Source organism: Budorcas taxicolor, chromosome 4 (genome assembly GCF_023091745.1).
Source record: "Budorcas taxicolor isolate Tak-1 chromosome 4, Takin1.1, whole genome shotgun sequence".
Lineage (NCBI taxonomy): Eukaryota > Metazoa > Chordata > Mammalia > Artiodactyla > Bovidae > Budorcas > Budorcas taxicolor.
Genome location: NC_068913.1, coordinates 49,290,767 through 49,306,255, shown reverse-complemented (window position 1 = coordinate 49,306,255; position 15,489 = coordinate 49,290,767). Strand labels below are relative to the sequence as shown.

At 34.4% G+C, this 15,489-nt stretch overlaps 1 protein-coding gene across 1 annotated transcript in view; it reads left to right on the top strand.

The window, feature by feature from the left end:
• The window catches only part of NAMPT (nicotinamide phosphoribosyltransferase), a 40,179-nt gene that overhangs the window by 9,986 nt on the left and 14,704 nt on the right, over positions 1–15,489 (top strand). The window contains exons 2-7 of the mRNA XM_052638503.1: positions 841–997; positions 2,394–2,497; positions 4,481–4,609; positions 9,580–9,738; positions 10,221–10,357; positions 14,306–14,531. Coding sequence (XP_052494463.1) covers positions 841–997; positions 2,394–2,497; positions 4,481–4,609; positions 9,580–9,738; positions 10,221–10,357; positions 14,306–14,531 — 912 coding nt within the window. The remainder of the gene's footprint in view (positions 1–840; positions 998–2,393; positions 2,498–4,480; positions 4,610–9,579; positions 9,739–10,220; positions 10,358–14,305; positions 14,532–15,489) is intronic.

The window sequence follows — 15,489 nt, the reverse complement described above, 5'->3', positions numbered from 1 at the left end:
ATTTAATGTTGCAATCGTATAGACATACATTTTGCAATTCAGAGGTGGTTTGAGAAAAGATTACAGAACAGGGTATTTTTTTCCACTGCTGCTGCTGTTGCTTTCATCCAGGTTTTCACAGTGTCACTTTGAAGACTAGAAGAGATCGTAGCCAGTGCCTTATTATGCAGATGGAGAGCCTTAAGAAGTCATTGACTATTGACCTGATGAGCGTTCCACACTTATATAGTAACAGTACCACATTCTGCTTTCAGTTCATTGTTTTATGTTGTATCTCCCCTGAGGCAGCTGCTTCTCTTTCCCAAATGAAGACTGTTCACCAAGAGTAAACCTTTTTTTATTCTCCCCAAGTGTCTGGTTCTACAGAGGCTATGTACTTCCTTAAATCCAGTATGTTTATAAAAATTTATACTCGCCCGTGATTTTGAATTTAAGATACCGAAGTATTAAAAGTATCTTAATCATAATGGGGCTCCCTTGGTGGCTTGGTGCTAAAGGATTCATCTGCCAATGCAGGAGACATGGATTCAGTCCCTGGATGGAAAAGATCTTCTGGAGAAGGAAATGGCAACCCACTCCAGTATTCTTGCCTGGGAAACCCCATGGACAGAGGAGCCTGGCAGGCTACAGTCCATAGGGTTGCAAAAGAGTCAGACATGACTTAGCAACTAAACAATAAGCACGATACTTACTTTATATTCTTTATCGCCAGAAAAGAAGCTCATCAATAGCAAATCAGTATATTTTATCTAGTTTTTACATAATTTCAAGTTCTTTTTGTTGCAGTTTACAATCTGTTCTTCTGGTATTTTCTAATTCAAGTATTTCTCTTTCATATAGGTTACTCACTATAAACAGTACCCACCCAACACAAGCAAAGTTTATTCCTACTTTGAATGCCGTGAAAAGAAGACCGAAAACTCGAAAATAAGGAAGGTGAAATATGAGGAAACAGTATTTTATGGATTGCAGTACATTCTTCATAAGTATTTAAAAGGTATTGCTTTTCCTAATATGTGTAACTTTTTGAAGAGTCTAATTTTGATATTAATTACATTAGGGGTTCTTTTGAAATTTTTAGAAATCTGTTAATTTGAAAGCATTAAATTGTATAATTTGTATGTACTTGGTGTTCTAGTTATGAGAGAAATTTTCTGAAACTAATAAGCTTGGGAATAAATGTAGAGAAGTGAATAACTTTCTGAGAGTCATCTGGTTTGTTGGCAGACTTTAGTCACTAATTCAAAATAAAGGATTTGTTACTGACCTGGAAACTCATTTTGAGTCGTGATAGCAGTTATAATTAGAATATGTTTATGCTAGTCAGTTTTACCTTAAAGGCCTGTTTTTCAAAACTACCTGTAACTGTAGACTTAGTCTTAAATGCATTTTAAAGAAGCAGAATCCCCAAAATAATTTCTGTACTTTATTATTTGGAAGTCCATTTGGAGGGTGGGGAAATAGTTCCAAAGTTTTCTATACATTTTGGAAAACTTCATTTTTACCTTTTCAAATAAAAGTAATCTCAGAATTGAATACAGATTAAGTTGAATTTTATGCAGATAATTTTTTCTGTAACATTGGCAGTTTTAAGATTAGATAGTTAAGATATGTTATGCTATTGAAAATATACTTGGATATCAGAAGTACTTCATTGCAACACAATTACCCAAGATATTTTAAATAAGTTTACTAGTGATCTTATTTAGAGAGTTACCAAAGACTAATGTTACACTTCAATTTCCTTCAGCTTAAAAGCTTTATAAAGTGTTATTTATTATTAATTACAGCTAAAATATATGGTTTGTTATAGGCCAGCATTCTAAGGACTTTTATTCAGATGTCATAACTCATTTAGTTCTCATAACCAGGCTATAAGTAGGTAGTATCCTCATTTTATAGATAAAGTTAGCTGAAGGTGTATGGGGGCGGGTGGCAACAACTTAGGAACTGTGAAAATTATTGGATTGTCAGCCTCCAAAGATATACTTTATGAATAAAGTAAACAGGTTAACCTGGAAACCATATATCAAAGGCTTAGTCTCAAATCTGAAGACTGTATAAATTAACACAGGTTTTTAAAAAATCTCCCTAGAAGTGAATTTGTTACTGTAATTTTAAATATATATACATACACACATATAAAAATCTCTTCTACTGCAAATTTGTTTTTCACATAATAAATTGACTTTTATGTTTCTGCTTATGAGTGGTTGGTAGTGCAGATTCCTTTTCGGACTCTGCTGTTGACTCCGGGTAAATCATTTAACCTCTCAGTTCTTGTTTTTTAATCCATAGAATGTGTGAAATAGCTAGAGACATTAATCCTATGGCAACTCAGCAATTCACAGCATGCCTTCAGAAATGTAAACAGGAGATGTTTATTTTTTTAGGTAAAGTAGTTACCAAAGAGAAGATCCAAGAAGCCAAAGAGGTATACAGAGAGCATTTCCAAGATGATGTCTTTAATGAAAAGGGATGGAACTACATTCTTGAGGTAAACAATGTGTATTTTGTATTTTGGTTTTACTTTTAGTTCAGAATTTCTTGCCATGGAATTTGAATAGAAGATTAGGCTATACAGTTGATCTTTGAAAACCAGGTTCAAGTTGCACAGGTCCACTTCTACATGGAGTTTCTTTCAGTAGTAAATACTGCAGTACCACAAGCCTGCAGTTGGTTTAATCTGCAGATGCAGAACCACAGATAGAGAGGAACTGCGGTTACAGAGGCTGACTGTAAGTAATACCTGGATTTTTGACTGTTGGCAGGGGGTGCCTCTAACCCCCACATCATTCAAGGATCAGGGTAATTACAACTATTGTCTGTATGGGAACCTGTAACTAATATCTATTTAAATATTCTTGTGAGAAGTTAAAAGTATGTTTAATTGTTTTTCCTGATGATTAGTATCAAGAATCTATAGCATGTCTAAGCAATTTGATACAATATGTATTATAGTTTAAATAACTAGCAAATCAGAAAGGTGCTTTAATCCTTTATCTGAAAATACATTGTGATTAAGAAAGGGCATGGGGCAACTTGAAAGTTTAAGCCTATTTTCTGGACTATAGAATACCTAAGAAAATAGATGGTATGAATCTGTCACTACACAATTCTAGGACGTTTCCTTTACTGAATAGTTAGAATGGTTTGGTACAGATCTGTGAAATGAATTTTCATTCTTTATTGTACTGTAATATCCTATCTAACACATTTGGATTCCTTGCTTAAACTTTTGGGCATCCAAAGACATGGAAATTGAGTTACAAGTTGAATTGTCCCCTGGCTGTTTTCTTTATTAAATAGATAGGTGGAGAATGGGATCTACTGACATCTTTCCATGTTAATTATCTCTAAAATGAATGTCTTTTTCATTGTAAACTACCAAACACAAAGTGATAAGAAATGCTTTAACTTTCATGCCTATATTGTAATACTGAATTTTACTATTTGGTAATTTTGGCTCCATGAAGAAGTTGGATAAGCACTCTGCTGGTTTTCCATATCTTGAGTAACTACCGCATTTAACTCATTTGATTTGTTTTGAGGATAACAGTATGGTTAAGTTAGATGCTGTACTTAGTAATATAATTCTCAGTCATCAAGGTGGTAAATCTTTTCATTTTATATTCAGAGAATCTTAGGGAATCATAGATTCTCTAGAAATAATCTTGTGTAATCCAATTTTACAAGCATAGAATCTGAGACCTCGGGAATCGTGAATTTTTTTTTTATCTAGTTATCTTGTCCCAAATCACATAAACTGCTAGGACTTCTGAAACAACCTACCTTACTAGCCAAAAGTTCACCAGCTTTTAAATTAAATATACTTTTAATTAAGTATGTAGTAACATGTTGTGTAGCCACTATATCCTCAGCCTAATCTGGGAGAGAGTTGTTGCACTTGGATGTTGATTGTGAAAGTTCTAGAAACTGTACTTACAGTTAGTCTGTCTACTACCAAAATAGTGTGAAGTCTACTACCAGTATAGAGAAAAACCTATTCAAGATTCTTCTACTGGCAGAGAGTTCTTTTCTTTTTTAGTTTGTTCATTTTATTTTGCTCTCTAATAGCAGTTCATTATTTTATCTTCCAATCATTAGCCTTTCTTTTATGGAAAAGAAGACTACTTAGAAGATAGTGCTCTTAGAATATGTTGGAATAAACTCTTTGAAGGGGAAAGAAGAGGAAAACAACTTTGTTTTGAAATTATGTTCAAGTGACAAATTTTCTTAGCAAAAGTACTTTGACAGCATAAAATTTTAAAAATTAGTAATACTAAACTGTTAATCAAATAGCTAATTTTATTTCAGGAGGATAAGCATATTCTGACCCTATTACTAGCAATATAGTAAGATCTACAACTGTAATTTCTCTGACAGTAAGTTTAGCTTCTGTAAATATAAAGAACCTTATTTAAACAGGTAATGGTGTACCATCTGTTGAATGAATAATTTCATTATTGTCTTTTACCAGAAATATGATGGGCATCTTCCAATAGAAGTAAAAGCTGTTCCTGAGGGCTCTGTCATTCCTAGAGGAAATGTTCTCTTCACAGTGGAAAACACAGATCCGGAGTGTTACTGGCTTACAAACTGGGTTGAGGTGAATTGTTTTTTGTTTTGTTTTTCATTCTTAACATTAATTGTAGGTGTAAAAACCATTCAACTGGAATTCTAGTTTAAAAATTGCTATTAATAAAGTTATGTAAACTCCTACCACTTCCTAAACCTTTCAGGCCTCAGTTTCCTCACCTATAAAATGACAGTTGGACTAAATTACCTTCCAGTAAAATCTAATCTTAAATTGTTAAAAGTCATTAACAGTTAAAACTCAGCTAGCCTCCATCTTATTTGTTGCAGTCCTAAATGTACACCGCCATAGAGAAAGATTATAAAAACAGCACAGATACATCGTTAGTAACTTAAGACATTTTAGTAATTGTTTTCTTTATTCTTATCTAATCAGTTTAGAGCCTAGACTCTACCACCTGATATTTCTCATCTAAATACATTCAAGATTCACTATAGAAATTTCACCCTATTATCTGAGAGGTGTTTACTTGGTGCTTTGTATGCTTTATCTCACTAGTTTATTGGTAAAACTGATTTGTTGTTGTATTATAAAATAATACATTTGGGATTCAAAAAAGACTTCATAAAGACTAGAAACAGTTTAGAAAAACTTTTAGTACCCTAACAGGCTCTGAAACAATGAACAATTAACTAAAATAAAGATTTAAAATAGTTTACTGTTATGTGTTAAAACTCTGAACTGTGCACTCAGAGTAAAAGGAAACATATTAACACTTCTCATACTCCTTTACTGACAGATACTTTATTTTGAGGGGATGGAATTATAAAAAAGAGTAGACGAGTTCTTAAAGAACCACATCATCTAGTGTATCTTTTACCTTCAGTGCCAAAAGATCCCAAACAGATAAATCTTACTTTTAAAAGCATCGTTTATGAATCACCTTTTTCCACTTTTTTTCTTTCTGGTTTTCTGGTTGAGGATTTAGTCAATAAGTACTCTTCCCCTGTGTTGAATTGGAGTCTCATAAAGCAGATATTTATGACACAGAACTAGTTCCAAGCCTACCTTGCTTTTCATGTATGTTTTTCTTTAGAAAGTGAAAAATACTAGCCTTGAAAAAAATTTTAAGTACCTGTTTTAATTATCATTATTTAGATATATTTCACTAAAAAAAAAAAAAAGAAAAGTTGCTGTTTTTATAAATTGTGGACATCTTCAGTTCAGTTCAGTTCAGTCGCTCAGTTGTCTCTGACTCTTTGCGACCCCATGAATCGCAGCACGTCAGGACATCTTAGTAGTAGTTTGTTAGCAAATATAAAAATGTTTTTAAAGATTATTAAATATAAAATCCAATATGAGATTTAGATTTTGAAGGGAAAAAATTTCCTATTTTCATCTCTTATCAAGTTTACCTTCTCTTCTAATATATATTATTTAAATAATTTCAGTCTTTGGTATGTATTTTTATCTAAGGCACAAAAATAAATGTTCTGAAACAATCCCTTTCTGATAGATCCTGTGGTTTTGTTTTTTTTTTAATTGTGTTTAAATACCATGTCTCCAGAAAACACTTTGCCTCTTCCGTGGGTTAGAGGATAGAGGAAGTTCATCTTTTTCCTAGCCATCTCCCACCCAAGTTTACTACCTTGTAAATCCAGTCTGTTACCAAATCCAAAAAGCTTGTTATTTAAAAACTCGAGATTTTCTTCAGGAAACCCTAAATTTAAAACATTTTAAATAATAGTGCTTAGTAGTATTCTTTCCATTTCACCCTCCCAGTATGCACAAAGTTTGTTTTTCTGTGGTGTTTATGTTTTGGCCTCATTGCACAGTTTGCAGGATCTTAGTTCCCCAACCAGGAGTTGAACCAGAGCAGTCAAAGTGCCAAGTCCTAACCACTGGACCACCAGGGAATTCCTTGTGCAGAGTTATTAATAACATTCTTCTATTCACCATACACTGAATTTTAAAACCCACTAAAATTACTGAATTGCTTTATCAATTTTAATATCAGTGCTAGAAGAAATCTTAGTCCTCAAATCAGATTTCAGAATGTATTTAGGACAGCTTAAGAGTTCTTCAGAGGTATCTCAGACTTAAGAGGGGCTGAAGAATGAGCATGTTGGGCTAAACTTAACAGTTTCTTCCAACCAAAGAAACAAAACCTTTTTTCTGTTAAAAATCAAAGGTGACTTTATAAACTATTACACTGATCAAATGCCCCCATTTCACAGATGAGGAAATTGAGCCCTGAAGGGCAAAGGGACTAGTTAACAGAATAGGTCCAGTCCCCTTTCTACTATACCACACCGTTTCTGATTCTTTGAAATTCTTTATTCTGCACAGTAATGATATAATGAACACTTCTTAAGTAAAACTTGCAGGTTCTTTTACTTTAGTCTTAGTTTTCAGCTAAAAATTTTATCTTGATTTGTGTGGGCAAATTGCTGTTTTGGAGAAGTTTCCAACAAGGCCTATTTTATTAGACCTTGAATTAACCCAAACTAACTTGCCTTTTTTTCCCTTGCTTACATCTACAGTGATCTTTTTTAAAGGGGAGTGATTTTATTAAGAGTATAATTTAAGCTGATTTTGTTGGACTATGGAAAGGAAATGGTGATGTGAAGGATCACTGTGTCTCATAGTTATTTCTCTCCTTCCCTGGCATTTTTCGAGGGGTAAGGTCAATCTTCTACCTTTATAACTCAACTAGAGTTTATCACGTTATGTTTTTTCTTTCTTTCTCATACTCCTAGATAATATCATTCTAAGTTAAATTAAAATTATGAGTTGATTGAATTAAATTAGCAAATGAATATTGATTACTAGTTATATACCACAGAAGTGCTGGGCACAGATATTAGAGTAAGGTATGTGTTACTTAACAGCCTTTGGAGGAGGAGCAATTTATTCTTAACTAAACACTAATACAAGAAAGAATGCTAAATTGGTAGCAGAAGTAGTGAATTCTGTGTATGGGGGAAAAGAAACCTTTTCCATTTCATGAAGGTATTCTTCATGAAAGAATGAAGAGCTGAGGTATTCTTTGGATGGCAAGTAGCCCAAGGGAGACTATAGCAAAAAAAGTAGAATATATCATAAAGGATAAACCTTTAGATGGTAAATGAGGCAAGATAGCAGGAGGCCTCAGATTTCACCATGAATTGGCCTTCTTCCTCTGTGGAATAGATAGCCATTAAAGGATTTTAAGGAATGACATAACCTGAATAAAACTCTGCTTTAGAAGGGTAACCAGCGGCAGTATAAAGAGGAAGAAAAGCTAAAGATTAGTTAGAAGTAGGATACTCATAGGCTGGGTCAGTGGAATCACTGAAATTACGAAAGAATTTCAGAAGCAGAATGCTTAGATAAGAGGTGATTTGTCATAGAGTTCCAGTAAGGAGTTGGATCAGTTTTCTACTGTTGTATAACAAACTGCCCCCTGCCCCCTCAATAAAAGGCTGTTATTTCTCATGATTCTGCGGTTGACTGAATGGTTCTCTGTTGGTCTTGCTTGGACTTACGTGTCTGCATTCAGGTAGGGGTTCAGCTCAGATAAGGGACGGTCTAAAATGGCCTCACTCCCACGTCTGGACCTCAGCTTAGGTAACTGGGACTGCAAGACGTCTTTCCTTGACTTAGGCTTCTTTACAACAGGGCAGTCTCAAGGTTCTAAGAAAATGAGAGTAGATTATAAAACCTTGAAACAGAAGCTTGGAAGTTATAAATATGGCTTCTGCTATATTCTGTTGGTCAAAAGCAAATCATAGGAACATCCCAGAATCAGGAATGAAGAGAGAGATTACACCTCTTGATGGAAGGAACCACAAAGAACTTGGAGCCGTAGTTAATCGCAGGAGTCTAATGCAGTTTTTCTTTTTAGGGGACTGAGTTGGGAAGTCCAAGAATAAATAATCTTTTTATTTTTACTTATTTTATTTATTGGTTACTTAGCTGGTATTCAGTAAAAGCTTGTTTTGTAAAATTTAGAAAGTAAGTAGCTTTTTGAGTGAGCACAGACTTGTTGTCATCTTAGCAGCTCTTTCTAAAATTTGAAGCTGCTGTAATAGCAGGCTATCTGGTTTACAAAAAGAATAGGAAATTATGATCCTAGAATGGAGGAGTGAATTCCTAAGTCATAATAATTAATAGAGTTGCTGTGATTAGACATTTTTTGGAGTTGCCTGGAAGCCAAGGAAAAGGGGAGAAAACCAAGAGACAGTTCTTATCAGGAAGTAGCAAGTCTTAGTATTAGAAGGTAGCAATTCTTTCATTTCCTCATTTAGAAAACTATATAATAGGAACTGAATTACAAAATAGGGACCTCAGAAGTAAACAGCATATGCAGAAATGTTTCATGTGGCTCTTTTATAATGACTTTAGATAAATGCCAAGGACATAAAACATAACTCAGTGAATGGGATTGTCTAGTACTAAACAAAAGTATCTCACACACATAACCTACCAGTAGTCATATTAGATCCAAGGAAAGTTTAGACCCAGTACTACCTGGAGGAGTGAAAAAATAACTTCTCTAGTTGTATACTATTGAAGGTGCAGTCCATGGACCAGTCTGGTCCATGAACTCTTCAGTGCAAGCCTGCATGAAATAGAAAAATCAAGGATAAGCATTTAGAAACTTTTATGGCAATTGCCTTAGCATCCAAGTGTGAATATATTTTATAAAACTATTGATCCATGATAGATTGAAAATAAAGAAATAACATCGGTCCTTCATCACAGATAGTCTTCATAAATATTTGCTTCTTTGGAGCTTTGGATGGAAAAATAGGTAATTCAACATTCTCTGCTGTTTGCGGCCTAGTTTGTTTATCCTTCGTATTGCAGATTTGAGAGCTGAGCTCGGCACTGTATCTGAAATACATGTGGTAGGCTTCCCACCATACAGCTGAAATGTCCAGTTGGTATTTCTACTAGTATGGAAGTCCAGGACATACCTCCAGAGAAAGCTAGGATTTTCCTCAGAAAGAATCCAATTTTTTATGTATTAATGCTTGTGGTTAATTTTATTACTACAGACTATTCTTGTTCAGTCCTGGTATCCAATCACAGTGGCCACAAATTCTAGAGAGCAGAAGAAAATATTGGCCAAATACTTATTAGAAACGTCTGGTAACTTAGATGGTCTGGAATACAAGTTACATGATTTTGGCTACAGAGGAGTCTCTTCCCAAGAGGTAAGAAACTGAAGGGAACCTCAATTAATAAAATATAGATTGTTGGTTAGGTTACCAGTATAAAGTTTTAGGAAGTTATTTGGGAAGTAAGTCACATTTTGAAATTCCAGAAATTCAGTCAATGATATTAAATACCTAATGTTTGTCAGCCTCTGTTAAAGAGACATGAGATAATAGTCTTCAGTAAACATCTTTCTCCTTTATATATTTGATGGATGGATGGACAGATGACTAAATACGTGTAATAAACATGGCAGATGTCAGGTAATACTACTGAGAAGCACAAGACAGAGTAGTGGAAAAGAGGATGATGGGAAGTGCGGGGAGATCACTATTAATTAAGTAGGTCTCTTTGAGGAGGTAACAGTTGACTTCTCTTTAAAAAAAAACTGAAGACAGTAACTCCTTTGGGGGCTATGCTGTGTACTTCAAGTATAGGTCTTTTTCTTTTTTTAGATGTTGGTTTATGGTTTATTTTGCAGACTGCTGGCATAGGAGCATCTGCTCATTTGGTTAACTTCAAAGGAACAGATACAGTAGCAGGAATTGCTTTAATTAAAAAATACTATGGAACAAAAGACCCTGTTCCAGGCTATTCTGTGCCAGCAGCAGAACACAGGTAAAGTTTCTGTTTTCATCCTTCTGTTATCTCACATTGGTTTTCCATAAAAAAGCTTCATTTTTGTAACTGAGTCATGTTTTGTTTAACTACACAGATAGTTACTACACTAAGTCTTCTTTATACTGTGTATAAAAACTGGTATCAGGGAGGTAGACAAAACTTTTAACTGTCCTAATAGAAACAATTTAGGAGTTCTTTTTCTAACTTTTATATTGCTCTGTAAGTTTTATTGTTTAAAAAATGTTAGCTTCTCTAGTGCCATATGCAGGTAAGTCATATACTTGAAGTCTAGAAGCACTGATTGTGAAACCTGGTCAGTGTTCTCTCTTTCCCTGCTCTTCTACATAACTTCACTTATCTTTGTTTTGGAAATTATCTTCTGAACCCAGTACCCTGAATTGTAGATGAGCGAGTTAGCCCTTTTGATGAAAGGAAGAGTGTTCAGATTCTTACGTTTCCTCCATTCAAGTTAAACTAGAAAACAGTTATAGTCCAGGCTATAGCTGCTCTGGTTCTAGAGTTAATTTTACTGAAAGTTCGTGGAGTTTTTTAAATGTATGCCAATCCTTATTTCTGATTCATACAACAAAAACTCGGTGCTAAAACCAGCAATGAGTAAAGCTGAGCTTTGATCCCAGCAATCTACTGGATGCTTCAAGGGTTGGAAAGATATAAAGAATTAATCCTATCGTTAGGATAAAAAAATAGTACACTAGCAACATGCTGCTCTGTTAAAGTGCAGTTAAAGTACTGCAGCAGTGCAGAGGAAGGAAAAGTAGGGTCATATTCCACGGGTAGGATGAAGAAAGGCTTTATACAGATAGTATGATATTGACTTCTTGAATGTTTGGTAAAATTTAATGGCAGACATTAGGGGATTCTTTATTCTCTGAATAAATATATATTACATACCTACCATGTGTTAAGCATTGTCATGAAAGAGGCAAATATGAATGTGCTTAAGGAATAAGGACTGAAATGTATTTTGTACGGAGATTTTGTAAGGAACGTCAGGTTGGCTGGAAAGACAGGTTAATAAGTAAAAGCCCTCAAGTGTATTTTCACATTGAATGTGCTGGGTTATTCTAATTCCATTTTCAAATAAGGGTGGGCATTGAAGTTTTTGAGCAAAGAAGTAAAATGTTGTAGAAAGATCACTTTGATAGTGGGCTATCTTATGAATTGAAAAATAGAGAAAAATGAGAAGTTAGGATATATAGGAAACTGTTGCAGTAATTTTAAGAGATGATGAGATTCAGAACCAAGTGGCTAAATAAAAGAAGGGATAAACATGAGCAGAGCCTTGGGAGATGAAATTGCTGAAATGATGACTTGAACTGGGGCTCAATAGAAAGTGGATTCAGCTAACATTTACTAGCGTTGCTCTCTTAGTAGGGACTTGAATATTTTCACATGTAAGTTTCAAGACTAGTGAAACTAGGAAGAGTGACATTAACAGATCAAGATTTAAGGGTTGCAGTATTTTAATTTTTGGTCTTAGATACATGCATACCTTTTAAAAACTTACTAATGCTTTTGTTTCAAAGTAATAACATCATGAGTGTGATACTATAAATCTGAGAATAAAGATATTTTCTTTAGGATTTTCATGTTAATACAGGGTGAAAATCTACTGTGTTTTTATAGCCTCATAATATTTATTACATCTACAAATCTGACTCCTTAATATAGCAGCTGTTCTTAAATACATAAGTCTTTTTAAACAATAGCGTAGTATAGTGAAAAGAGCTCTAGACTGAAAGTTGGGAAATAGGAGTGACCTTACAGCTGACATACTGGGTGGCCTTGGGCAAGTCATTTATCTCTCTGTTCTTCATTTCCTCCATCCAAGCCAACAAAAGGAGGAACAAAATTTTTGCATTTCCAACATCAGAAGGTCATTGAGGAAAAATGAACTAACCTCTAAGATAACTTTAAAATAAGAAAATGCTAAAATTTAGACATTGCCATTATTGTTATAAATATTTTCTTAAATATATGAATCTGGACTTAGAAAGATTCAATTATATACCTCTTCCTCAAACTTTGGAAATATATCAAATATGATGCTAAAAATTGGAGCGGTAGTATAAGTAGAAGTCACTGACCAAATATTTATGATCTCTATATACCAAATAAAATAGGTGTTACGATTGCATTATTTGGAGGGTGCTCTAGGAAATGTCTATGGGATGATGAGATGAGATGAAGATACTCATTTTCCTCCCCAACAAAATGAATCTGGAGTCGGCGGGGGCCAGTGTGGAGGTGGGGAAACCTGGGCTAAGGTACAGATTTTGGAAACTCACTATAAGGGTATTTTTTTAAAGCTTTGAGTGCTTTTCACATAGGGAGGTATAGAGAAGAGACTAGTGCCCAGGTCATACTGAGGAAGGCGAGCACAGCATCTAGGGGAAACAGGAGAGGACCCAAAGAAACGGGGAAAATCAAAACATGAGATGCGTCAGTGAAGCCATTGGGAAATAAAGCTTCAGGAAAGTTCAAATGCCAAAGAGAAAGCAAGTAAGGTAAAGACAAAACTATGAAGTTTGCTAGAAGTGATACACAGAGTTAGATGACCGTATTGAAATAACCTCTTAAGAGTTGGTTCTTATGTTGCAAAGCTCTCCAGTGCTAGTATTCTTTGAGCTTAATTCTCTCCCTTACAGAGGAGACCATAACAAGTCTTGATTTGAAGAAAGGGCTTTCTTTATCCATGTCTTCATTTTCCTTTCAACGTGCAGATGCTTGCATGCAGTGGAGAGTAGGCATCATAGCTACTTTGTTCACTATAAAATAAATTTTATATAAATATGCTCTCTCCATTTCAGTAGTTCTGGATAGTGAAGTCTGTATCCCTGAAGTATACATCCTCTGTTGTCCTCAGCCTATCATTGACAGCATGGGAGAAGTTATTTACTTTAGTCCTTCAGAGGGAAAAAGAAAACAGTTTCAAAAATAGTATGACTCTTTAAAATAGTTTGGAGATAACATATCTGTATGGGATTAAATGAATGGGTTGTTTCACTTTCCATTATTTTACTTTGGAAAATGAAGTAGAGGCAAAAACTAATAAATTAGGGAGAAAGTAAAATTACAGGGCATGAGAAAATCATAACAATTCTAAAATTCATTATTAGGTTCTCATTAAGAATTTGTTATTTATATTATATATTAGTTAACCAGCAAGTACTTTAGTTAAATGCCATTAATCTGTTCAAAAAGAACCACCATTATTGAGGACAGTGTAAAAATCACTGTTACCATTTTTGCCTCATAGAAACTCTTACACTATTTCCCATCTTAATTATGTTTAGCTCAAACTAAATATTGTAATTCTTACTTCCTGGGCATATGTTAGTTAGTAGATAATCATAAGAAAAATAAATGCCTATTACAGGCCAGTTAAAGATACAACAGGTAAAGAGTTAGTTGACTGTATATATGCATGATACAGTATAACTAATTGCCTGAGTAATTGTCTTTTAAGTGTAAGGTTTGGAGAGTCAGAAAGATAAAATATATGTCCTTATTATTATTGGTATGTGGTTTTGGAAATTCACAAAAGGGAACTGCATTGCTTAGTGAAATAATGGGAGTATGTGTTCATTCTTTCTGACATCTCAGCATAGAGTATTTAACAGGTGCTTTTTTAGCTCACTCATTTTAAATGAGTTAGGTTCAGGAGTACTAAAAAAGAAAATAACAGAGTTTATCCTTTGGTTGAATATGACTTAAGAGTTTGAATAACTATTGGAGAGATTACTTGTAGTCTTAAAAATTGGCGAAAGGGTGGTTTGGTTTGGCTCAAATATTCAACTTTTTAAACTAAATCACTCACCTTCTCTGCACTGTTGATGGTGTAGTATAGTAAACATGAGATATAATTCAGGAACAGATAATGTGTCTGCCTAAGTAAATCTGTATTTTCATTTTGTTTTCTAGTACCATAACAGCTTGGGGGAAGGACCATGAAAAAGATGCTTTTGAACATATAGTAACACAATTTTCATCAGTGCCTGTATCTGTGGTCAGCGATAGCTACGACATTTATAATGCGTGTGAGAAAACATGGGGTGAAGATCTAAGACATTTAATAGTATCAAGAAGTACAGAGGCACCACTAATAATCAGACCTGATTCTGGAAATCCTCTTGACACTGTATTAAAGGTAAATTTTAATACATAACTTGATTATTAAAAGTGCCAATAGACCAGCTGCATCAACACTACTTTTAATTTCATTCATACACACACCATTTCAGAACTGTCTGGACCAATCCCCTTATTTTAGAGTTGCACCTCAGAGAGAGTTAATAGATTTGCCCAAGGTCACACATTAATGACTAGAGAAAGTATTTCCAGAGTAAAGGGTTATTAATATGTAACTGTCAAATAGACAATTAAGTACTCTTGACTGTTGAATAGATATTTTCTTTTCTACTTACCTTGAAGATTAATAAATCCCATTACCATTTTAACCAGTCCTGTAATTTGGTTACCAAGTTTGTGGTTTCTTTCTCTGCCTTTATCACAAGTTATTGCTGTACCTTTGAAGGTTTTAGTGCAAAAGAAGTATGTGCAAGGTAATGTGGAACAAAAATAATTCAAAAGTACTTTTCAAGTAGAGATTGTTTAGTGATACTACTGGTCCTCAGTGTAGCCTTGTTGTCTTTTTTTTTTCCTTTAAGTCTTTAGGAGTTGGTTTACCTTCTCTGAAAAGCACTAGCAGAAACAGGTTATTGATGCTTACTACTAGAAAAATAGTCTGCTGCGTGCTTTGCTTAATTGTGTCGTTGAATCTCCGAAAACCTTATGATCCGTATTACAACTCTGCTTTTTATAGACAAAGAAACCAGCTTCGGTTAAAATTCACTTGCTCAAGGTCAGACAACATGTAATAAAATAAGCCAAGTAGCCAGCATAGGTCTTTATGACTATCACCGTCTCTCTTTACCACACTGTGTCCCAGCTGATGATTAGGTGATAACATTACCCTTTAAAACAGTGGGGTGTAGAATCAAGGAGGTCTTTCCTATCCTGTTAAGTAATAGACCAGACTGATGGTTTTATCTTAGCCTGAAATATGAACTGATTTGGGTTTAGCAAACTGAACAGGTTTTGTGTTT